Source organism: Stegodyphus dumicola, chromosome 2 (genome assembly GCF_044657685.1).
Source record: "Stegodyphus dumicola isolate Sdum_Otavi_A_Nest chromosome 2, ASM4465768v1".
Lineage (NCBI taxonomy): Eukaryota > Metazoa > Arthropoda > Arachnida > Araneae > Eresidae > Stegodyphus > Stegodyphus dumicola.
This window is the reverse complement of record NC_140769.1, coordinates 269165525-269193168: the sequence shown is the minus strand read 5'-3', so window position 1 is coordinate 269193168 and position 27644 is coordinate 269165525. Positions and strand designations below refer to the sequence as shown.

Here is a 27644-nt window from a genome sequence, read left to right as displayed (position 1 = left end):
CTAATAAATACTTAAATATAAGACATGTGGCAACGAAAAATATTAAACCCTAAATAAACCATAAAATTACCATTCTAAAAACAATAAATAAATAAAAACAATATAAAATACTACAAAAAGACATAAAAACAAAAACACAAAACATATTAAAATATTTACAACAATATTATAATTAGACAAACCGAAATGCAGTTAATGTCACATTTGCCAACCTACTATACACTAAAAAATCAGGAGAGTTTTTTAACAAATCATAAGAACTACCTGAATGACAATATTTTCTAAATAATAAAAATATATACAAAAAATATGCTCTTTAATAATGATTTAACTTTAATAGTAACTAATTCTTTAATGCAAATAATGCTACAATAATTACATATAAAAAAACACTTTTATTACTTGTACTAACTGTTGTACAAAAGCTAGGAACACGTATTTCCTCGAAAAAATTCCAGAAACGATTACTAAAAACATAAAAAACTTAATTGGAAGATAAGAACAACATAATTCAATCATTTTTAAAGCAAAAAATGCACAATTTACAAACATATAAGAGTACAGAAACTGAGATCACTGAGCCGGGTAACAGCGTGGATATATATATATAAATATATTTATATACGTTTGGTGCGGCCGATTGCAACCAAAATACGAGGTGCACATCTACATGTTATAGCAGTCCTATATACAAAATTTCAACGTTCAGAGGCTACTCGTTTTTGAGTTATATGAGATATGTACGTACTTTCGTACAGATGCCGTGAAAAATTCTCTTGGAATTCATTTTAAAGCAGTTTTATAATTTTTTTGGAGGAAAAGAGTCTTTTATTCTGTCTTTATGTACAGATGTCACGTAAAAACATCGTTAAATTGCATTCGACGGCGGTCAAAATAGATATTTTCGTTGAAATACGCTGCCTGAAACTTTCGTGATTACAAAACTTTCTTTTTACTTCATACAAGGAAGTAAGAAACTCTTTGATTTTGACCTGCTTTTGCTGATAAAAGTTTTTTTAATGTGGCATTTCTAATATTGAGTCCAAATTTAGTCCTCATTTTAATAACAACGCTGAAGATCCTCTCGCACTTTGCATTGCTATGGGGAATTTTCAGGATGGTCAACATTATTCTAGACAGTTACTGTAATTTAAAATTTCATCAGCATCTTTCAGTTTTCCAATTAAAACTCCATTCGGTATCAATTACTGCTGCTTTTATAACTTTATCTAAGTTTATACAAGTGGGTGTTTTATAACTTCCTTTCTATCATGTGAAATCAAAAAATCGTAATGACAAATGGGCACACTGCAAATGTATTATGTTTCTTTAATGAAATAAAAGAAGAAAAGTCATTTGTGTATGATTTTTTAAAAGTACATAAGTATGTTGCCTTTTTCACAGACTAGGCATAGTTTGGTTCATTTGTTTATGGCAAAGCACTGAAGGGCTATCAGCCTAAAGGGAAGTTTGCATCACGGATGACTTTCTAAGGGAAAATGACTCGTATGAGGAAAACCACAAAAACATCTATGAAGCCAGCCCGTTCACAGGATTCGAACCTTGGACCAAACTACCAGTGTTCAAGAATTTCAATGAAATGAACAAAATAACAACCTAGAGTTTGCTTTATGCTTATGGCTAGTGTATGCCAAATGACACACAGTGGCACTTGATGCTCATTAGAGAACTGGAACAGAATGTTTTCGGACATATGCTCTCACACATAAAGCAGAAGCACACCATAATGCCATAATGTAATGTCTCTGATGCGGTCATGCCTTTGGCATAGGATAAACAAAAAATTTTAAAAAAAGATTATCAGTTTACTGATTAAGGATCAAATCATTAAATGTGTAATACAGATGTGACATACAGTGAAGAAATGATATAAACAATAGTATATTTTTTCAACAATTACACGTACAAAATTGAAAAGTAACAGACTGAGACTGCATATTGAATGCAAGTAAATTACAGCAGTAGTCGCTTTTATATAAACATTATGTGACTACTGACTAGCAGTCACTGATTTAAATAAAGCTTGAAGCAGCTTTTCAAAATGTAGCTTGTGATCACAGTAAAATATTGAGGAAATAATTTCAGTAAAGCAGTGAAATTATTTATGCCATTTATAATATTTATTACCGTATTTGACGGCATATAAGACGCACATTTTTTCCTAAATTTGGTCTCAAAAACGTTACTTGCGTCTTATACGTGAAGGTAATTGCATTCAATAATTGTTTATTTGGCTTTTACAAAATGTGAGTGCTAAAAGAAACCATGCTATTGAAACTTTTTTCCCTTGTCTGTGGCCGTCTAAATAAGGGTGTGTCTTATATGCCATCAAATACGGTAACTGAATGAGACAAGCGGTACAGAGAAAAATGCAAAGAGTTTTGTTCATTTAGAAAAACAACATTAAAAACAAGAGGTGTGCAATATCGATGTAAAATTATGATTGAAAACATGTAAAAGTAAGTTGGTGATATAGCTCTATTTTGATGGTTTTATATTGTTCTTTTCTAATGTATTGAATTTTTTGTATCATTTTCAGATCAGCCTGGATTCAAGATTTGCCAACCTTCCTTGTGTTATTAAATAATTTTGAAAACTTGTGACTGCTAGTCAGCAGTTACATAATGTTTATATAAAAGCAATTACTGCTGCATTTTAATTGCATTCAATATGCAGTCTTTGACTGAATACAAATATGTTGCAATTTCTAAAGAATGAATAAAACATATAAAATAAGTGCATTAAAAGTAACATTCTGAATCTATTTAAAATGTTATACAGTCAAAAGTCGTTAATCCGGACTCGTCGGGACTTCGGCGATTCCGGATTATCGATTTTTCCGGATTATAGATCATCAGTTTAAATCTCGTAAGATGGCATGCAGAAATTCTAAAATTAAAAATATGAAACCGTAATTTATGAAATAAAGAACAATTATGATCTAAAGAGTATCAAAATTTACAACCAAAAAAAAAAAAAAAAAAAAAAAAAAAACTTAATATTTATTTGTTTACTTTATTAAACATTTCTTTCAATGTAAGTTGTTTAAGTTGCTTCATTTTATGTGATAATACTTTCTCTTTAATTCTATAAACGGACATAATTTCTTGTTCAGTTACAAAGTCCCACTGTTCAAGTCCCGTTAATTGCTGTGCCGAGAATACCGACTAACTTGTCAATCGAAATTTTTTCGTTTTCACTAACCTCTCTGTCACATTCTTCATGTCTTTATCCATTTTTTGCAGCAATTCCACTTTTTGTTTGTTGGACATCGAAACATACTTTCGTTTTGTAGATCCTTTGGAAGTTCCAGCATCGGAAATTCTATTTGACATAATCAAAAGTTCAAGTTTACTTTTATAAAATTGCACTTACAGTCTGAATACACCGTCCATTATACATTAAACACACAGGCGAAAACGTATTCTGAACTTGCGCACACGCATATGCGCAGTAGTCAAGGTCTTACGAGCATGCGTAAAACGCCTGTGCGCATGTGCCAAAGCAAAAAGTTTTTAGCTTTGAGGTCCGGATTATGGGTGTCCGAATTAACAACTTTTGACTGTATATTTGTTCTGAAAATCAATTATCTGCGGATTGTGAACATTGAATTTAGCAAAGATTAGGTTCAGGTTAGGAATTAAGGTTCATTTGGAGACTTTAAAATTCTGGAAGATCACCAAATAATACTGTACTGCAAAATATTATTACATAGTGCACATATTTTTTTGCTTGTAAATTGACTGACCCTCCTACTGAGAATCTTTCCAATTTTACATTTCAGAGAATTATACCATTAGTTAGAGAACAAGTATGTACATGTAAGCAGAAATACAACAAGACATGAGCCTCCAGATTTTTTTTATTTATTTGTTTATGTGTTTTCAAGAGTTTTTGTTGAAAGAATTTATTATATCACTTATAATATGCATATTATATATGCTTGTATTATATTTATTACATATACTTGTAACTAAGAATGTCAATGAGAAAAGATCTGCCTTGTGATAATACTTTTATTTACATTTCATACTGTTTAAATTTAAATGTGCTATCTCATATTTCCCGTTACTCTATTCTTCATTTTGCTTGTTCAACAGAATGCTTTACAAGGTTTTGTTATCTTCAGTGTACGTATGCAATTAGTGTGGATAATTTTTATTAATTCACAGTTCCCTGTAGTGATACCATTCAAACACTAACCATTTCTGATATTTTCATTACATTTGAAGTAATTCAGATAATTTCAGGAGGCAATGAAATAGCAGAGACTGTAATATATCGCAATCACTCAATAACCATGGTTTTTCTCACTTGCAGTTTTGGTTATTCACAGTCATGAAAAAACAAAAGAGACTGAAAAAATGCGCAGACAAATCTTGTTCAATTTGTTAATACTCAAACATATGTTTTATTTTTATAATTTTTTATTGCATGTTATTTTTTACTGCTTGATTTCTTTGTTCCCTCATTTAAAATACATCGCAAATCCCTAAGCAAATCCCAAGTTCCTTCTTAACATAGACAGATGAAATATTTAGTCCAAATAGGTAGGTTCCTGTATTTCATGGATTCGGCAATGAATAATAGACCATTCAGTAAAAGTTTAATAATGCAAATTATGATAAGTTTACCTGATTGAAAGAACACTAGACCACTTATGGTAAATAATACAGTAGATATTGTATGCAGCTTGGAAGGATAGCATTTGGAAATATGAAAATGAAAAGAAAAGAAATCATCTTGGGCCATAATCACCAAGAGTTAACTCCAGAATAACTGGAACAGCTTATATTAATTCTGAGCAAAAAAGAAATTTAGAAGATTAAATGAAAGCTGTTAAGCAAGATTTCTCAGTACAAACTTTGAATGAATATATATTTTTTTTTTTTCCTATGCCAGGGCATTAAATGATCACATTCTCCCAACGGATTGACATTTGAACAAAGTACTCACAATACTACTATGAACCTATGAAAAGAGACACCCCCCCCCGCAAAAAAAAGTTGGGGGTAGGGAATAAAGATTTAGATCTGCTTTTTTTAATCTTAGTAATAGCCTAAGTACAGTTTAATATTTCTAGAGAATTAATTTTCATCATTAAACCAATTACTGCACTTAAATAAAACTTATCTAACAATTTGTATTCTTATCAATGTAGTTGAAATTATTCAAATTCTTTATGAAGGTTTAATATTGCATTAAAGTCCATTTTTATTTTATCACAGTTGTTATGTTACTCATAACCACAGATCTGCAGTTAAGTTACTCATACTGGAAGAATTTAACCTCTACAGGTTACTAAAAAATTACCATATTATACTGCTTTTTTTCCTCAAATATCTGAAAAAAGTATACGATTTTAAAGAGTTAACCTATAAATATACACAGTTTACAGAAGTGAAAAACTGGCTCAGCTGTGGAAAACTAATCTAGTGAAATTACATCAATGTCTACAGATGCATATAAAAAAGACATACTTTAGGGAGTAATGTTTACATCAAAGATGCAGTGCTTACATTTGGCACTATATCCTTGACCAGAAATGTTCTCTCACTGCTTAAACAAACTAAATAATAAAGAATGTGCTGCACAACAGCTACAATTTTTTTTTTATTCCATTATCACTCCCCAATTCACCTCACTTAATATGTTCTAAAATTTTTTTAAGACATTAAGTATGTGTTATTAAAAGTATAATGAGTTACTTTGATCATCACAACATATGATTGCTGATAATAAAAGCTCAAATTCTATCACAAATATCTACATGATTAGTCTGAATAGCATAATAAACTTACATAACTCCTGTCCTTTCCCAAGAAACTAATTATCTTACATTATTTCAGTACATAGATCTATCCATTGCATATGCTACTTCATCACTATCTACTCTCAGCATTTTCTTTTATGTCTGCATTCATCTGCAGTTGGAATGCAAGAAACTATACTTTTTTTTTTTTTTTTTTTTTTTACTTGAGCAATTTCTTGTGAAATAATCATACACTTAAAGTGATATTTTAAAGCAAGAGGCTATGAAATAAATGATGTTATAGCTTTGAAGGTTGACCTTTAGGCTTGACTGCAACCTTGTTTAAGTAGCCTTGAAAAAACAATAGCCTAGCATTTAAGACTAAGTACTTTTGACAAATGAAATTAATGACCTTGGTTACAAGCTGTTTAAACACAGTGGTAGAAGTAATGATGAAATCATTGTGAAGAATATATTTAACAATGCCACTATTTTAAACACAGGATACAGTTTTTAAAGCAATTTTGTTAGTCTGATACCTTGATTAAGAGATTAGCTATCATATCTTTTGGAAGAAGCACACAATACTTTTTCAAACAGAATATCATACAAATACTTACAGGAGTTTTCCTTACATTTTATACTTTTCTTACATGATAAAACACCAACTACACTTTGAAATACATTCCCCATCTGACAAGTGTTAAAAGTTGTTCAAATAAAATAAATAAAGAAAATTCTGGTCTCCCAAGTACACAAATGCTTGCATTGCCTAAAAATAGCTAGTAGTCCAATACAGGTGAATGGATTTCATGGTTCAGTAAAGTTTATTTATATTTATTTTCCTTTTTCTCACTATTCATAAAATATACATATGACTTAATTATCTACAGAATGTCCTGTTTTCAATCATAAGTTGCTTTACATAAGAATATTTCAAAATAAAAATAATATTTATTATGATGATAAATTTTATTTCCCTAATTACCTTTGAGACCTGAGCACACCGGCATAAAGATACAACATCAAGATATGAAAATATCCTGAAAAAAGAAAAGAAATGCTTATCTCATAAAAAGTTATGTTAAAATCACTTATATCATAAAAATCATAAATTATTAGCTATATAATAAAGTGTTATTATTCAAATTTATTTCAATGTGCAATAACAAATTTCAAACACAAATTACAAGTTAATAGTAAAGATCAATATTGTGCACATAATATAATAATTGTTACCAGTGAGGTATGAGAGAGGTGCTCAATAATGGTTATTTATGAAAAAAAAATTAAAAATTTTTTCTGTTACAACAGACTAAAGGTACGAAAGCACACAATAAACAAATAAAAAATTTGCATCAACATTTAACAGATGCTTTTCTTATTTGTAACAAATTCTTCTGTATTTGTTAAAAATAAATAAATAAAAGACATTTCTCAAACAGATGTTTTAAAATAATAATAGTATTTCTTTGTTACTCACCATAAACCATTTCTTCCCCATTTATATTGCATGGATGCATATGATTTATTTGTCATAAACTGTTAGAATTCTGAATAGAAGTGATTGAAAAATTTTTTTGTTTTTCCTATGATTGTTCCAAAAGAGCTTGTTTTTCTTATGATTGTTCCAAAAGAGCTTGTTTTTCCTATGATTGTTTTGTTGTTTCCTTTGTTGTTGCTGCATAACTTTCTCAACCACTTTTCACATGATAAAAGCTTTTCCTCTTTGGTTATTTAATACCATGGCATTTCTTTACTTGAAAAATGACATGTACACTGCTCAAAAAAAAAAAAAAAAAAAAAAAAGGGACAGTGCTATATCTCCTGTTCTACTGGGTGATTCACGAAATTCAAATTGCGTTCTTCATGTCTCGAAAGCGCGACTTAGGATATATATTAGATTTATATATAACACTATTCTAACATAGGTATTTTGACACAAAATCGGACTTTTTCTGAAATAACATACCAAGTTTTTTACATATTTCGATTCTACGACTCAAATTATGCCAGAATACCAAGTTTTGTAAAAATCGTACGAGTAGTTTTTAAAATATTAGCTCTCAAAATTTTAGCTCCTCAATGTTAATTGAATTTGGCAAATATTTATTTATATCTCTTTTTTTATTAAACTTTTTTGATTTTTTCTCTCACATTTCGAAATTTAGGTTCATTCCAAATAAAATTTACCCATTTGTTGTGTTTTATTTTTTAAATTTCTATTTTTAAATAATTTTTATAAATTTTTCGAAAAACATTTTGAATTGTAACTTATAAAATTTTTACCATCATCTTAAAGTAGGTATAATTTTAAGCATATGTACAAAAAATTAGACTTTTTTATTCAAAATTTTATAAGATATACACAAATTTACATATTTTCGCATTTTGAAATTTGGCATCATTTTTTTGAGCGATAATAACGCCAAATGTGGTGTATGGATTTTGTTACACTGTATTGCCACAGCTATTTTTAACCTTAAATTTCAAGTAAAATTTTACGGTGAATTAATTATATGACATTTTTTCCCTCAATGATGCGTAATAAATATTTATTAATACTATATGAAAAGCGATTTTTTTAAATAAATTTTTTAATATTTTTTTTTTAATTTCTCTCTACCTTTTTTTTTTTTTTTTTTTTTAATAAGAGTAAATTTTTACCTTCGGCGTTTTATCGTCTGCTACTTTACTTCGTTTAAATCGAATTGTCTAAAACTGAGAATTTTTGTTTGATGTTTATTTGAATTTTATGACATTCATTTTTCATTAACTGCACAATTTATTTCTAAACAAACTGATGCTTTTGAAGTGGCTGAAAGAGCGGCTGGTACTATCATCCATATTTTTAAAGCACAGTATATTTTTATAGAAACATAAGATTTAGAATAATCATTTTTATAAAAGTCAAATTATGATATAAACATACAGCCCTCTAGAGACTGAATTAATAAAAGTTCAATGGTTATGTAGAAATGATCTGCAGCTACTTAGTCACTGGATAAGTCAGCAGATTCTGTGGACAAGTAAGAATAATTATATAAATGACACCCAACATTCTGAATTCAATTAACAACGAGGATACAATGTTTATTAAATGAATTCAAGAAGTTTTAAAACATAAAAAATCAACTCATTTTTTATCCTAAAATGTATTTTTGTGCGTAGTGTATTTTCATTATTCTAATTTAAAATTCTAATAATTCTTAAAATTCTAATTTAGAATGTAATTGTCAAGAACTGAATCCTAATCATCAGTAATATAATAAGTAATTATTACGGTTATTAATAAATCCTTCTTATAAAGTAATTGCAAATATTTCAAAAAACTTTCTGTCTGAATGCAAATATTTTTTCTGTGCAAATATTTTCAATTTCATATTAATCAAGATTGCACACGATATTATTTATTTGCACTTCAATTCTTAACGTCAGTTCTAGTAGAAGTTACAAATCAATTATATTTAATTAAAGATTGGATTGGATTATTTGATTATGGCAAAGCACACGAGGGCTATCTGCCTAAAGGGAGGGATGCCTTCGTGGAGGACTTTCTAAGGAAAACTGGCTCGTATACATGTTACATACGGGGAAAACCACGAAAACACCCATGCAACCAGCCCGTTCGCGGGATTCGAACCTCGGACCGAACTACAAGTGTTCAGCGACTTTACCGCTCGGCCGTTTGTGGGCCTTTATGAAATGGAAGGCGATAACTTTATTTAAAATGATTGTCAGAAATACCAAAATGTTTCGAAAAGTTGGATACTTTCTAATATACTTTCAGAATGCTTAAAGAAAAAGAGAAGAAAAATAAATTTTTTCGTAAAATTTAGTATTCGTATTTTTTTAAATTTAAAATTTTTCAATCTTATGATATTTGATTCTTGCGATTTCAAAAATAAAATATTTGACTAAAATATGAATAACATTTTATAAGAAACCAAATGTAGGATAAAATTGTGTAAAGCAATGGGCACAATGATAAAACTGTTTAAAGCAGTGTATGCAAGTCATCCTAAGTTAAAATGTCGGTTATACATCTCTCTTATTTATATATATCTTTTCTGAACGGAACATTGAAAGGCGTGTAAAACTGTGCTTTACTGTATTTTCTCTTTTAATATAGTATGCAGTTTTCAAACTCATAGTAGTCTGGGTTACAAAGTATTCTTCCGAAAGAAACGCAGTTCAAATAAATAAAATCAAATTCTGGAAAATTGATATTAATAAATATATTTAAAATGCTCAGTTCGAAGGAATAAATAGAAAATTTTAAAACAATTATCTGAAGAGACAATGCAACACAAACAATTAAAATAAAAGTATAAAAATTTTAAAATTACCTAAAATAACAACTATGACAAAATATATATATAAAAAAAATTATTTGAAAAAAAAAATAAAATAAACGCTGCACCTTTATTTACGCAGTTCGAATAGGTAAATAGAAATTTTTAAAACAGTTATTCGGAAAAAAAAAAAAAAAAAAGTTCAACTTAAACAATTAAAATGATATTCGAAAAAGAAAAAATTACTTAAAATAATAAGTTATAATTAAAAATATAATATAGAGAATATTATTTGGAAAAAAGGAACGATGGTGACTTTTTTTCCTCTCACGGGAAAGGAAACTAGGTTGCCATATATTAAGAAGTTCGCCAAGTAAAGTATTCTTGGCGCAAACTGACAAAAAAGTGCCAACAAATTTGTGAATTTCTCCGTAAATTTTGCTCCAAATTTTACAAAATTTCGTATTTAGGCATAATTTGAGTCGTAGAATCAAAATATGTAAAAAAATTGGTATGTTATTTCAGAAAAAGTCCGATTTTGTGTCAAAATACCTATGTTAGAATAGTGCTATATATAAATCTAATATATATCCTAAGTCACGCTTTCGAGACATGAAGAACGCAATTTGAATTTTGTCAATCGGCCCAGTAGATCGGGAGATATAGGATTGTCCCATTTTTTTTTTTTTTTTTTTGAGCAGTGTACATTAAAAATGATATAATATAAAAGTGATTTGATTAAAAATTGAGGTTCCAGACTAAAGCCCTTTCAAGTTAACAACTGCAGAGTTAGAAAGCAGTAGTCAGCAGAAAAAGTGATAAACTATACAAGATGGATTAGAATTGTTTTAAAATTCTGATTTATAGATTAAACATTTTTATGAATGATCACATTCATCTCAAAGAGCATATAGAATTTTTCATGCCATATGTGAAAAGTTTTTTTTTTTTAATTTTTACAAATATCCTATTTTTAATTTTTTTTTTTTTTTACATAACAAAGGAGTGTTACAGTTTTCAGTTTCAATATAATTGGATCCAACTTAAATACAGCTTTACTTTTTCTCTGCAAAAAATCCCCCCCGCCCCTTTTTTTGTATTACTTGCCAAATTACTACTACAGTCAAAAGTCGTTAAACCGGACTCATCGGGACTTTGGGGATTCCGGATTATAGATCATCGGTTTAAATCTGGTAAGATGGCATGCAGAAATTATAAAATTAAAAATATGAAACCGTAATTTATGAAATAAAGAACAATTATGATCTAAAGGGTATCAAAATTTACAAAAAGAAAAAGCTTAATATTTATTTGTTTACTTTATTATACATTTCTTTCAATTCAAGTTGTTTAAGTTGCCTTCGTTTCACGTGATAATACTTTCTCTTTAATTCTATTAAACAGACATAATTTCTTGTTTAGTAACAAAGTTCCGCTGTTCAAGTCCTATAATTGCTGTGTCGAGAATACCGACTAATTTGTCAATCGAAATTTTTTTGTTTCAATGACCTCTGTGTCACTTTCTTCACTATCGGAAGCGAATTATAATGACGAGGAATTTGATTTAAATCAAATCAAAGACGGAGTACATCGAAATGAAATACTACATTTAGTAAAGAATTATAAGCCAAATAAAATAAAAACATCTGTCCTGAAGATAAGGATAGTGCTGACAGATCAACTTCCAATTCATTGCGTGCCGCGTCGTTTCCCTCTCCCCGCAGTGCAGCGTGAAATCTGCAACATTAACTGAATTAGATAATTTTAGCTTAGCTTATACTGTCCATTATACATTAAACGCGCATGCGTATACGTATTATGCGCATGCGCACACACATATTCGCAGTTGTAAAGGTCTTACGCGCACATGTAAATGCCTATGCGCTTGCGTCAACGCGACGCATGAGCAGAAAGTTTGTAGCTTTGAGGTCCAGATTATAGATCATTCTGGATTATGGGTGTCCGAATTAACAACTTTTGACTGTACTACTTGTCAAACTCTACCAAACTTGTACTCACAAAAAACACAGAAGTTTATTTCTCTAACTTTAAAAAAAAAAGTGCACTGTTGAATACAGTAATAAAATAATCATTAATTAGTAATATTATCAGTAATTAAAAGACCCACAAGTAAAATATATTTCTGACACTCCAATAATAGTTTAATCATAATTTATTTCATATACAGATATAGATATGTAGTACATAGAGAGAGACTGAACTATTCAGATTAAACTTCCTCTGCCAGTACAGCTTGAAAAATTTTGGATCAACTGCACATATGTGGATTAAAACACAGAACTAAAAGGAAAGTGCCTTAAGCTATTAGTCAAATAAAAAAATTACTATTAGTCAAATAAAAAAATTACATCAAATATGTATGCATGACTGTATACAGAGTGTATCATATTGAGTGCCCCAAAAGTAACATGGTTTGGTTTATGGCAAGTATTTTGGCTCAAGCAGACTAATTATCTTTCTTATTTTTGAGTTTGGATTGTAGCTTATGATTTAGCTCTACCAAAAACACTTATTTGATCCTTATCTCTTGGAAAAAAGATGAAACACTCTCACTTAATTTGGTTATTGTTAATTGATAGCGGATTGGTTTGTTCCCCTAGCCAAGTCAGATAATCTATGGTTAATAACAATGTTACCTTTTTTAGTACTTTAAAGTTTACCTTTTAATTTTACTCTTTAGAATTTTTACGGTTTAAAATAATGTTTCTATACAGCTTACTAAAATATTTTTACAGTAGAAATCCAAATAACTTATACTTAAAATACTGACTCAAATTTATGCAAAAAATTCATTGCATTAGTTAAATTTATGTTCCTTGGAGATGATATATAAAAAACACTTTTCTTATAATAAATTATTGGTTTATTAATTGGCAGCTTTAGTACAAGTATTTGACATTTTAAATTACTCACTATTATTTGTTTACACACACACACACACACATATATATCTGAGATTAAATCAAAATTATATCACGAAAAGGGAGCAACTCTCCAATAAGAAATAGACATATTACAAAACTGAAACAAAAATGTTTCACAATGGAAACGAAAAAATGAATACAATTGAAATGAATTTATAAAACTGTTGAAAATTCTTTGCTCTTTTGATATAATCACAGTGCTTAAAAATTCCAATAAAATATTTTTTTATAGTTTAATTATCATCAGGATATAATGATCAAATGTGAATCCCAAACAAAAATTAAAATTCATTGCAAAAATAAACACTTAATTAAATTAATTAATTTTTTAAATAAATACTTTAATTAAATTAATTAATTTTTAAATTATCTTTTAATTTAACACTTAATTTTTTAATTAAACACTTAATTAAAAAATAACAAACAAAATTATAGCAAAAATAAATTCTAAAAAAATATAAAATGAATTCTTGAGTACGAAACCAAAATAACCATTGGGTAAATCCATAGCCAGTGCTAAACAAATATCAATTAAATTTTAAACCAAAGAAAAAGCAAAACTGCACGGCTTTTAATAATACATGTCAGCTTAATTTAAATTTCTCAACTTTTGTTTATATTTATATATATTTGTGTGTGCCTATGCAGAATGTTCTAAACAGAATGTTCAAAGGTGACTATAGGCTTTACTTTGTTAAATATACAGGGGTTGGACAAAAATAAGGAAACACCTTTAAAAAAACATGTTTCTTTGCTTAATATGGTGTAGAAACCCGTTTGCATCCAAAACAGCTTGCAGTCTTCTCGGAATGGATAAATACAGTTCCTGTATGTTTGCCAAGAGAATATTATACCATTCTTCCTGCAAAACGGTGGATAGTTCAGATAACGATGTTGGCGGTGGATAACGAGAACGCACTTTCCGTTCCAATATAGACCACAAAGGTTCGATAATATTCAGGTCTGGTGACTGTGGTGGCCAGGGGAGATGGGACAACTCATCCTCGTGCTCAGAAAACCAGTCCTGGACAATGTGAGCTGCGTGAACAGGGGCTTTGTCGTCTTGGAAGACACCATCACCATCGGGGAACAAAGTTGGTCATGGGATGAACTTGATCGGCCAAAATGTTCACATAAGTCTTGGCAGTCATGTGCCCTGACACAGTTATCATGGGGCTAGCAGAGAATCATGATATGGCAGCCTAAACCCTAACAGAACCCCCGCCATGTTTCACTCTTGGCAACAAGCAGTCTGTATAAGATAATCTATGGTTAATAACAATGTTACCTTTTTTAGACTTGAGATGGCGTTCTCCAGACGTAAACTCGGCCAGAAGTGGGAATCAATGTGAAAGAAGACTCGTCAGACCATATTACTTGCTTCCACTGTTCTATAGTCCAGGCTTTATGACTTAAACACCACCTTTTCCTGTTACGGGCATTAGCATCACTGATGAGTGGCTCAATTGCAGCACGGCCAGCAATTCCTTGTTTATGAAGCTCCCTTCTAATTCTTTTGGTACTCACAGGGTTCGGTAACACAACATTCATTTCAGCAGTAACTTTTGCAACTGTGGTCTTCTTATTTTTCGTCACAATTGCCCTTAATGGTCGTCTGTCACGATCACTCAGGACACACTTTCGTCCACGCTGTGATTTAGCAGATGATGTTTTTCCGCTTTTCAAATATGCGGAATAAATCTTCGATACAGTACCTCTTGAAACACTAAACACCTCGGCTACCTTGCTTACGGAAGCACCTACCATACGTGCTCCAACAATTTGCCCACGCTCGAAGTCTGTTAACTCTGACATAATGCAATGACAACCTCACATAACAGTACTCCGACAACAACTAAACTGTTTAGCACATTTACGAAGTTGTATAGGTGGCGTCAGTAGTCAAAAACGACAGCGCCACCTACATATTTCATTAAAATCAATCTTTCTTTTCAAACATGCATTTCACAAGGTGTTTCCATATTTTTGTCCATCCACTGTATTACAAATATATCTCTCACACGGTTTCTTAAAATAAGCTGTAGTCTCAAAATTACGTGCTTTATTAAAGAAAAGGGGAACAAAGGAAGAAAGAAAGAAAATTCTTAACATTTTAAATAGAACTAATAGAATAAAACAGTCAAAAGTCTTTAATCCGGACGTCCATAATCCGAACCTCAAAGCTACACTTTCTGCGCATGCGCATAATACATTTACGCATGCACGTTTAATGTATAACGGACGGTATAAGCTAAGCTAAAATTATCTAATTATCCATTCCAGTTAATGTTGCAGATTGCATTGTTCCTTAATCTTCTAATTGGATCCGACTTATTATTTTTTGCAGACTGTTAGAGCAATTTTATAAAAGTAAGCTTGAGCTTTCGACTATGTCAAAAAGAATTTCCGATTCTGGAGGTGCCAAAGGATCTACAAAGCGAAAGCATGTTTCGATGCCCATTAAACAAAAAGTGAAATTGATGCAAAAAATGGATAAAGGCATATCCTTTGTTTCTCTAAACATTACAAAATCTGTTTATCAATTTCACGTTGCTCTGCAAGGGTGGGTGGGGGGACGTTGCGGCACAATGAACAGGAAGTTGATCTGTCAACACTATCCTTATCTTCAGGGCAGATGTTTTTATTTTATTCGGTTTATAATTCCTTACTAAATGTAATATTTCATCTCGATGTACTCCGTCTTTAATGTGATTTAAATCAAATTCCTCGTCATTATAAATATCACGAATACACATCAAATAGTTTTCTGGTTGCAATTTTCTAATTTCGACTATGCGTAATGTTTGTTTTACGCATGCGCGCGTTGAAAGAAATGTTTAATAAAGTAAACAAATAAATATTAAGCTTTTTTTAAGAAAATTTTGATACCCTTTAGATCATAATTGCTCTTTATTTCATAAATTATGGTTTCATATTTTTAATTTTATAATTTCTGCATGCCATCTTACCAGATTTAAACTGATGATCTATAATCCGGAATCGCCGAAGTCCTGACGAGTCTGGATTAAAGACTTTTGACTGTAATATCAATTAGCAAAATTTCCCTACACTTTACTTGAGGAGGGGGACGGTTCCATAACTTTATGTGCAAAATCTTGAGAGATGATACTTTTTCTATATTTGTATGAAACTCAGGAAAACTTTCATCTTATTGTATGAAACTCAGGAATACTAAAAAAATTTAGGAAGCCACTATAAATAAATCTCCGCATTTTGTGATTTAAAGTTCTGTTCTGAATTGTGTGTGTCAACAGTGCTTGTCTCTACAATAACAGCTTTCCCTGTTATTTTTGTGAAAATATGGCTTAAGTATTTCTAGATAAATTTTTAAACTAAATGTATTGAACATTCTAATTAATTAAAGATTGACAAATATTTTTTAAACATGATTTTTCCTTCATGAAGTTCATATAAAGAGTTTAAAAAATTCTCTCTAGAAATAATATGAAATTCAGCAATTTATTGTAAGGAACTTTTTAACTGATTACCAGACATTTTGCGTTAGATATAAAAGGATGAGATACAGGCTGATACACTTTATCATATACACTTGTACATACTACATCATTTTACAAAATGAATATTTTTATAATGAAATACTTCACACATTTATACAATATTAAACCAAACGTTAATAATTAATTAAAAAACAATAAATTAAATGAACTATTCACAAAACATACAAAACATTTTATGCTGAATCATAAAACTGTTTTACGATTACTCTGGTTCCGTAATTTGAAGTCAGATTTAAAATTAACAACAACAAAATAAATATTCAACCCAAAAAAAAATCTGTGAAAATAAATAAATGTACCGCAATAAGAGTTCTTTAGGAAGCTTCTTGTTTATCAATGCTTCTTCGTCAGACAGGACTTTGCAAATCTAGATAAATGAAGCAAACCTACATTTAATCTATTTAAGTTTACTAATGAACTCAAGTATATTAAGTTTCTTTGAAGCTAGTAGAGAAATGAGAATGACAAACTATTGAACATTAGAGAATGATTTATGGTTCTCTGAATTTATAAAAAATAAAGGAACCAAATTATAAACTATTCTGTTTTACATCAAATTACACAAGTGACTGATATATTTTGACAATTTAATCTATTTTTTCATTAATTTTTTATCTTTTGAATTTTACTCATTTGGGGGGGGGGGTAGTTTGAATATTTTAAGTAATATTCTTCGTAAATTCAATAACATTATCATTTTGCACTTATTTTCTTAGGAATAAAGACAATTAAATACTGCATAGCAACTTTGTATCATTAATAAAATTTTTGATGTGAATGAAGACAACATTTTTATTTTTTTTGCCAATAAATACAGAAATAAAATTCCACAAAGAACACTTAAAAAGAAAACTGCTTCAGGATTTAACATATGTTGTTCTATTTTGCTAAAGGTATCTATTAAAAATTTATTTTAAAACTGATTAATTCTCTAACGACATGCAGGCAGTATGCTTATCTGTTTAAAACTTAATAGATTTATATTACATAAATTATTTAATAAGCTTAAAATAATCATGTGAAAAATTAAGTAACATACTTCTAGTCTATTTTAAGAACAGTAAAATAAGGGGGGGAATACACAGTAGCTAATTATTAGTTCACACAGCAGCTTTAAGAATATATCAATCAACTGTAAATAAGGGCTGAAATATCCAGATGCTTAACAAACACGCAAAATATACGAGGCCTACTGGAAAATTTTGTCCGTTTGAAGAGCAAAAGAAAATAATACATTTTTCATGCCTTTAATAATATTTCTGGTACAATATAATTTCTGTCATTTACTTATGACCTCTTGGCAACATAATGGAAATTTGTAAATACCATTTTTGAAAAAAATTCTATCCTTGGAGGAGAAGAACTTAAGAGGCACCTGGCTGACATCTGCTTCAGTTTTGAATTTCTTTCACTTCAAAAATACTGTAAGGAGAGAAATAAGTGATAATCAGAAGGTTCAAGGAATATAGTGAATGTGGCATAATTTATCAGCTTAAGCTGTATTTTCTGACAAGTCACCAAAGCAGTATATGATCTGGCATTATCATGATGCAATAAGATGTGCTTTCTATTAGATGTCACAGCCTCTTTTCTTTAAATGCTTAGCTTGAATTGTCCATTTTTGACAATATCTTTTCAAATTGAGCTTTTTGTTTAAATTTCAAAAGCTAGGAATGTGTTAGTACTTGGATATCCCATCATACATACAGCATTCTCTTATTCAGGTACTTGCTCAGTTTAGAGGTGAAGGTGGCAGGTTGCCCAGCCTCAGTGTATGCTGTTTTCTAACAACATTTCTGTAGATAATTCACTTTTCATCCAGCAGTTATCATCCTGTCCAAGAAAAGTGCGCTTTTCTTTCGAGCAAGGAGAGATGCACGTTTAAGAACTCGATCTTGCAAATTTTCCTCACTTAACTCATGAGGCACCTATTTGGAATATTTATGTATAAATCCTAATTTATGAATATGTTCCGAAATGTTTTGTTGAGCTCAGCTATGCTTTTCCATAATATATTTACTAATTCTGGATTAATCACAGTTATAGACTAATTTAAATGTTTGAGCATCCGAGTTTGTAACTTTTTTCCAATACATATCAAAACACTTGCTAAAATATTTTATATCAAAGCTTGATGTGTCTAAAAACTGCATAGCACATTAAGTTCTCCCTAAAATTATGCTAATCTAATAATAAAGTTAAATATAGCAGTACAAAAATTATGAAAACTAATGAGGGGGAAAAACGATGAAAATAGACTCACCAGATCATGCATTTTATTGTATTTAACCATTTACTTATAAATACATGTTAACCTGTATGCCCTGTCTAAAAAATTGTCTACTACATTACACAGATATCGTTGAATAATCCAACAATTAGTCTCTAATAAAAGCATGATCTATAATCAAAATAGTTTTAATTATTTTATTGTACAAGTACCATTTAAATTTAAAAATGACATTAATATTAGTTTCATCCTACAAAAAAGATTACAGTATTTCTTGATTCAGTAAATGTTATAATTATTTGAATATGTATGTATCTTTTTTTAAATCGTACAATTTATTTACCTAAGTATTTGTGCTAGGTATGCAGTTATATTTCAGACTTTGGGAAGAAATTGAGAGTTTAGAGAAAACAATTTAGTGTTTGTTACAATGAATCTAACTGCTAAAGCTTGCAATGAAGTTAAAATGAACTGACACAATGACAAAAACTGACAGCATAAATAGAAAGTTCTGCCAAAGAAAAGGTTGCAGACTTTCTAAAATCATTTCTAGTATTCAAGTTTTTCAATACCTAAGAGAAAGGTGACATAATTTTATCAGAACAAGATAATCTAAAGAAATAGATTCTAGAGTAGAAGGAAGGAAATGAAGAAACATAAGGATGATGAAGCAGAAAGAGCAAAGATTGTCATAATGGTCTAAAATGTGTAGATGAAATATCAAGGTAACTCAGAACTGAATTCAAAATTAGTGAAAACATAACTTTCAGCAGCATTCATTATCTTCTTCAAATATCAACACAATTTCCATAAAACAGAATATTTATTACACCCTTTTTCCAAGGCAAAGTATCAATATTGAATCCTTTCCTAACTATTACATGGTGGTGTTTCTGTGAAGAATTGATTTTATACTATCTATGATTTTTAGAGGGGGATTACCATGCTTTTAGTTATAAATGCAAAATCAACCATTAATCACCGTTAACAGATTAGGTTAGGTTATTGGATTGTGGCAAAGCACACAAGGGGTAAGGAAATAATGCCTAACGCAGGGCTTTCTAAAGAAAACTGGATTATATTCACATTACACATCAAGAAAATCATGAAAATCAACCATGCAATTAGTGTTCAGCATTGACTATGTGTCTAATTCTGAGTATTCAGCAGTCTTAATCACTCAGTTACTGAATTGCCATTGATATTTGCAAGTGCAGTGTGCACAGATATGAATAGTCATATTCCAGAACAACAGTTTGTTAAGAGGAAGAATACCTAAAATAAAAGTGCAACAGCTTAAAGGAAGCAGTTAAGAATACTGGTAACAAAATATACAACCTTATTATAAAAGAAAATAGATGTTAAATATTTTTTTTTTATATTAAAGTGTACGAAAGAAAATAATAATAAAGTATAACATTATGTTAAAAAAATGGGATATCATTTTAATACAAAAGTTTGATTTTTTGCAGAATTGCAGAATACATATTTTTATTTAAGCACCTTAAAATGATTAATCTTTTACAAATTTTACAGGACACATATTTTTGAAGATAAACTTTTTTTAAGCAATCCTAAGTTAAATTTTTTAAGCACATATATATTTATTTTCCAATTAAAAAATTCACATTTATCATCCAGAACTTTAATAGTTTTCTAGTCTATTAAGCCATGGGAAATTAATGAATATTAAGCCATGGTCTTTAAGCCTTAAATATAGCCTATTTATTAGAAATTACATTCCTTTTCAGCTACATCCTAACCAGAACTGGCATTAGACTTTTACCACCTGGTGCAAAATGTGCGACTTCGAAATTTTGCCGCGAGTTTCTTCCTTAACTGTAAAAATCATGCTGGCCCTATATCACGCCACATGTTGTGGCCCCACTGGTTAGACTGGCTTTGCCATGAACCCTGATCCTGACTAGTAAAACTTTTACATATTTACAAAGCAAAAACTTATTTACAATGAATACATTCTTCTATTAAAACAATACTCAACTTACACTATTCATTTATATAATTTCAGCAGATATTAAGGGAATGAATGTAAAAAGAAGACTGAAAGTTCATTTGATAGATTCTGGTATACTAAAATAAAAATTACGAATTTCATCAGGAATGAAATAGTGCAGATAGGTTTTTGATGTGCAAATAATTATATGAAATTAAATGTACTATCTGAATCTGTGCTCTGTCATTATATGCTAGTACATTCCCTCTACATTTTTATAATTCTAGATTTTTAGAATAAATCTTCTAAAATTTAGAGGGTTAATTTTTTTAATCTCCTCTATTTCCGTTATTACAATTCTACGTATAACACAACATACACACAAATACTGTTATATTCGAAGATACTTCCAAGTAAATTCACTACATGGGTTAACTAAGATCTATATTTATTTATCATCTTTAACAATTAATATTTTACAGCACATATAATATCAATAAAATCATTAAAATATTTGCATCACACATTCAAATAAAAAAATACTACCATACAAACAGCTTTAAATCAAAATTAAGTTTTAAAACATAATTACACACATTAAATATAAGTTCATTTCTATTTCATAAATATATCTATTATTCTATGCATTCAGTGATACAAGACACCATTCGATGTTCAATGGATTTAAAAGCCAATTAATAGAAAGCATAAAAGTGAATTAGCTAAAGAAAAAAAAAAAAAAAAAAAAAACTAACAGAAATTTAAGCCACATATTAATACTGTGCACATCCTGAGACACTGTAAAGCAAGTTCTCAATATCAGGAACAGCAGAGTCAAGCTTCCAAAAAATAATAAAATTAAAAATAAATAAAATTAGATACTTTCACAATTATCATTAGCCTTAATGATTATTCTTCCTAAAATCAGACAAAATTGTGTAATATACCAACAATGTCAGACCACTACAGAACAACAAAATTAGAAGTATTTATTAATCAAAATAAACAAAACTTGCAAATTGTTTTAAACAGCAATTTGCCACAATACATTGATCCAGCATGTCTCCAAGAGCTAGCTAATGTTATCAACAAAAATGTAAATTATGTACACTAAATCTCAAGTAAGTTCTCGGGGAAATTTTCAGAAAATCAATTATTTTACTAGCAAACATAAGTTCTCTCAGATGGAAAAAAATGTAATATTAATAATAATAATAATAAATAAATAAAAATATATAATAATAATTACTCTTTAAAACAGAAGCAAAGAAATCACAAAGCTGTTTACCCTGCTGCTAGAAGAACAGCAAAAGTCTTTTAAAAACAGTCCTCACAACAAATTAAATAAGCTTCTATACTATTTCCTCAGTTATAGCTTGGTTTTTCATAATAAAATACAATTAAAGAAAAGGTTTTTACAAATAAGCTTTTATTTAAAATATATATGATAATTAATGCACTAAAAGAAGAAACTTAATTTATCATATAGTTTCATGGGAGAAAAAAGATTAAATAACTTTATTTACAGAATTTATCTACAATTTTAAACTGGAAATAATAAATGTATGAATCATTCATGAACAGTTTAAAAATATAATAGTTTATTTATTTAACAATGTAATTAAAATAATCAAAAATTTAAAACAATAATAGCTTATACATTATTTAGACAACCCAAGATTTTATTACTCACAATATAAAATAGTAGATAAATACTGTAAATAGAATTATTTAATCTATTAATATTTAATTATTATTGTATAGATTAAATAGAATTATTTAATCTATACGATAATTTGTTTTTCTCCTTTTAGTGCATTAACACATTGCATACCATTCATGAGTTTTTTCATGTTTCGTGCACCATCTGTTTAGGACCACTCATGAGTTTTCTTGTTTTTCACATACCATCTGTTAAGGACCGCTCACGAGTTTTCTCCTGTTTTGCGTGCCACCCGTTAAAGACTGCTCCTGAATTTTCTCCTTTTTCTAGAATGAAGTGATCTCATTAGTGGAAACCGTGCACGTCAATCACTGAAAAACTATATAACTGCACGAACCAATAAGGCATTGCAGTTACAAGGTATTATGGTCATTCAACTAGTCGCTCGCTTCCAGAAATGCTCTCTCAGAAAAAGGAAGGAAACCAATGAAACTGATAGACATCTAGAAGTATTTAATGATAATGTATCAGATATTCCTAGTGAGTTTGAAGATGTAGACGACTGTTTTGATGATTCCAGAGATGATTCTACTGACAGTGAAATGCTTAGATCAGTAAGGAAGCAAAAAGTGGCAGTACTTTCAAGTGATTCTGACACTGATGAAGCTACTGATAATTTGTAGTCTGGAAATGACACACCACCATGCTTACAAATGTTTGAAAGTCATGCTGAGTCACTATATTTCCGTTTCAGCGTGACTCTATACCCTCTGTGATCAGTCTCTTTTTTGGTGATGATTCATTTGAGATGTTGTGCAAGAGTTGTCCAAGTTCTATGATCAAACCTCAATGAAACACAAAACACTAAAGTGTAGGACACTAAAGTGTCTGATTACTCAAACACACACCAAGAAATTCCTTGGTCTAATTAATCTGATTGGTCAAACAAGAAAAGACAGCTTGAAAGACTATTAGTCAACAGACTCTTTGATCCCCTATATTTCCACAGATAATGACTCACCACATATTTGAGCAAATACAGACATTCTGGGATTTCAGTAATAACACCAAAATGGATAGTCATTCAGAAAGACTTTTCCAAGATCTAACCTGTACCGGATCATTTCCTACACAAATTTCAAACAATATACAAACCAAAGCAACAGTTGTCTTTGGACGAGGGAAAGATTCCATGGAGAGGACGCTTAAAATTCCACATGTTAAAGCAATGAAAATAACAAAATACAGTATACTAGCTCAGATGGTGTATGAGAGTGGCATTGGCTATGTCTGCAAGATGGAGATATACACTGCTGAAGGAAAGAAATTGAAAGAAATGCTCTTTCAGTCGTTGGACTCTATCTTGGCACATGACACCATATTTATCAAGATAATTATTACAATGCTACGTCTACTGCTGAATTGCTGCTAGAGAACAAAACTACAGTCTGTGAGACTATTAGAGAGAATAGAAGTTTCTTGCAAAATTTGAAAATGAAAACATCAAGAATGAAGAAATGTGATTGATTATTTTCAGAAAAGATGATATTCTTCTCCTAGCATGGAAAGACAAGCAGGTTGTCCGAATGATATCAACGATCCATGACACTTATGTTATGACAACAGGGGTGGGGAGTAGAAAAATTGGAGCGAATATTGTAAAATCTACATGCATGAAGGAATACAAAGCCTATATGAAAGGCGTTGAACATGCAGATCAATTCATGTTGTTCCATTCTAAGGAAAATGACGAAATGGACTAAAACCTTATAAACTATTAATGTTTGAATTTATCTAGTGTGTATAACATCCTCAATCCAAGCAAAAATGAAGTATAAACAGTTTCTGCTGTTGGTGGCAAAAGACTGGACAACGAATGACAATATTAAAATCTCTTCAGCCCCCTGGGAAGGTGCAAGCAGAGCACATCCTGAAGATTCACCTAGAAAGGTTGTCAGGTGATATGAAGCATGAATTTACCTGCATTTCCTACGAAAGCTTGCAGAATTTGTGCCACCCATGGAAAAAGGAGTGAATTTAGATACTTGTGTAAATTTTGTTTGGCTCCTCTTCATAGACGAAAATGTTTTACACAGTACTATTCATTAAAAAATCTGATGCAGATAGCAAATGACCTCCTTGTATGGAATATTAAATTACATGCATTTTTTGCTGAATTTCATTTAAAATTATTTCCTCGAAATTCATCAGAGATATATTTTTCATTTAATTAATTCAGTTCTCCCTTTGAACTCACTTTGCCGCAAGGCAAAAATACATAAAGCCTCAAATTATCTTCATTAAAATTTGAAAAATATAGAAAAACATAAAACACCAAATAGAGTTAAAACAATTATAAAAACAACTTTTACAGTTAGAGTGCCTATGCAAAAGCAAGCAATTCGGACAGCAGGCAAGAAGGCATATTTTTTGGTGCTCAAAACTGAAAGTTTATTTTAAATCCCATTCAGTAAAAAGACACTGAAGGTGCAGAAATTAAATTAATCCACTTTTCTGCTAAGCTTCAAATATACACAAATAAGGCTGCTATAGTAAAAAAAAATAGGCTTAGTTGCCCTTAAACAACTTTTAAACTGTTGATAGTTCTACAACTATTGCATGCAGATTAACTAAATGCTTAACAGATTAACGTAATAGGAAGATAAAAACAGTATAAATCAATCAATTCTAAAGCAAAAAATGCATAATTTACCAACATATAAGGGGAAAAAAAATGAGCTCACGAAGCCAAGTAACAGAGTGGGAGATTAATATATAACTTTTGTTTATTATTATATTTTGTATTATCTTCAGTATTATATACTTATTTGAAGTTTAATTTTTGTTCTCCATTTGGGTTACAGCTTTAAGTGAGAAAGAACTATTAGAGCCTTCATAGGGATTAAATTATAAATAATAATTTAAGATTCGACTCTTCCTTTCTTTTAATAAATTTATTATTTCTAATCTTGCTGCATTTGCACAGATTCATTTCTTTGCTTTTTTATAAAATTCATTTCAAGAATTCTTTTGAACTCTTCTTCTTCTACTTCAATGACCAGATAGCCCAGGATGGGCAATTGCCTTCCTCAGAATCGAATTCCAAGCTCTTCTATCCCTGGCCATGGACATCCAATTGGTTATTTTTAAAATTCTTAAATCCGTTTCCAAACATTCGAGCCACCTAAGTTTAGGTCTCCCTCTTTTTTGGGTGCTGAATGGTCTGGGCTAAGAAGATCTTTTTAGTTACTCGATTTTCATCCATTCTGCATAGTTGTCCTGCCCATTTAATTCTCTGAATCCTTATATATTTTACTATATCTATTTCTTTAAAGGATTTATAGAGTTCAGAGTTAGTTCTTCTTCTCCAGATATTGTTACATTTTATGCCACTAAAAATACTTCTCAAAATTTTTTCTTTCAGAGACAGAAATGATACTTTTAGCTTTTTCTGTCATTGCCCAGGTCTCAGCAGAATATGTAAGAATGGGTCTGATTAAGCTTTTGTGAATTAAAATCTTCGTTTTTCTGCTAGTGATGTTAGACTTTTTATTTTTTGAGACCGAAAAAATATTGGTTAGCATCTGTGACTCTACTACATATCTCGGGCATTAAACCATTGAGAGTATTAACTTCTGATCCTAAATATTTAAATTTGTTAACAGTTTCAAATTTGTAATTCCCAATTTCAAAATAGGGACTGCTGTTATTACCACATGGCATGTATTTAATTTTATTTTGGTTGATTGGTAGATGCATTTTGCTGGCTGCAGCTTCTACAGATGTAAAAGCCTCTCTAAGATTCGGAAGTGTGTGCGACTATCTCAATATCGTCAGCATCTGAACAGATTTGTTAACAATAGTTCCACGAGTATTAATGTTGGAGTCTTTTATGATTTTTGGGAGGGCAAGGTTAAAAAGCAAGCAGGCCAGTGCATCATCCTGTCTGAGCCCATTTTAAACAACAATAGGCTCAGAAAGATTATTCTGGATTTTAACCCTAAGTTTTGTCTCAATGGTAAGAGTAATGAGTACAGTAATGAGTAGAGCAATAAGAGTAATGGTGACTAAATTTATAAGTTTTTCAGATATTGCAAATTCTCTCATAGCTTCAATTAAATATTTTCTGTTTATTGAATCATAGGCAGTCTGAAAATCAACAAAAAGGTGGTGCTTTGCAATGTCATATTCATTAGTTTTTCCCAAAATTTGCCTAATGATAAAATTTTGTTCTGCTGTACATCTTTCTTTGCGGAAACCACATTGGTAATCACCCACAATATTTTCTGTATAAGTTACTAGTCTACTAAGACTGATTTCCCTGTAGTTGGTACATTCCAAAATTTCTCCTTTTTTATGTATAGGACAGATGATGCTCAGTTTCCAATCTTCGGGTAAAACTTCTTGGTTCCGAACTGATTCGATGAGGTGATGTAGTTCCTCAATGTTTTGACCTGCAGCACTTTTAATGAGTTCCGAGTTAATTAAGTCAGGGGCTGGGGCCTTGTTATTTTTGAGCTTTTTAATTCCTTCTCTAACTTCTGGCAAAGATGGTGGCGGGATACTATCGGTGTTTACAGAGGTAGTTGGGTAGGTTGAAGACTCATCCCGTGTATGGTCATTCAACAAATTACTAAAGTGCTCATTCCACCTGTGGAGTATCTCTTTTCTGTTATTTAGGATGATGTTGTTTTTGTCTCTATAGGCAGTAGTTCTAGGCTTAAAATCTTTGTGGCCAAGATTAATTTCACAATAGAAAGCATGACTTTCATTAGACCCCCCTCAGATGTTCAACATCCTTAAATAGGTCGTCGTGTAAAAGTCTTTTCTTAAGCCAGTGGATCATCTTCTCTTGTTTTCCAGATCTCTTATATTCCTCAACAGGGAGTCTTGAATGTTGCTTTTAGACCATATTTTTATAAGCTCTCTTTTTGCCTGTGTTACAAGGAAGCATTCACTATTAAACCAATCCCTTGGTTTGGGTTTTTGTTCATATATCCCAGTGTGTTGTCTCTTTTGAGTTTATATATATATATATATATATATATATATTTATATAATTTTGAAGCGGCCGAATGCAACAGGGAGGTGCACAATTACATGTTATAGCAGTCCTACACAAAAAATTTCGATGTTCTGAGGCTACTTGTTTTTGAGTTATGTAAGATATATACATATGTACATATGTATCTATTTTTACGCATGTATGTAAATTTTATATGTATAAATATATATGTATGTACAT

The 27644-nt window shown here is 30.2% G+C and overlaps 1 protein-coding gene across 1 annotated transcript in view; it reads right to left on the bottom strand.

The window, feature by feature from the left end:
* The window catches only part of LOC118197686 (F-box/LRR-repeat protein 2), a 114285-nt gene that overhangs the window by 63523 nt on the left and 23118 nt on the right, over positions 1-27644 (bottom strand). The window contains exons 3-4 of the mRNA XM_035369226.2: positions 16852-16919; positions 6762-6816 (exon numbers count right to left, since the gene is read on the bottom strand). Of these exons, the coding sequence (XP_035225117.1) occupies positions 6762-6816; positions 16852-16919 (123 nt within the window). The remainder of the gene's footprint in view (positions 1-6761; positions 6817-16851; positions 16920-27644) is intronic.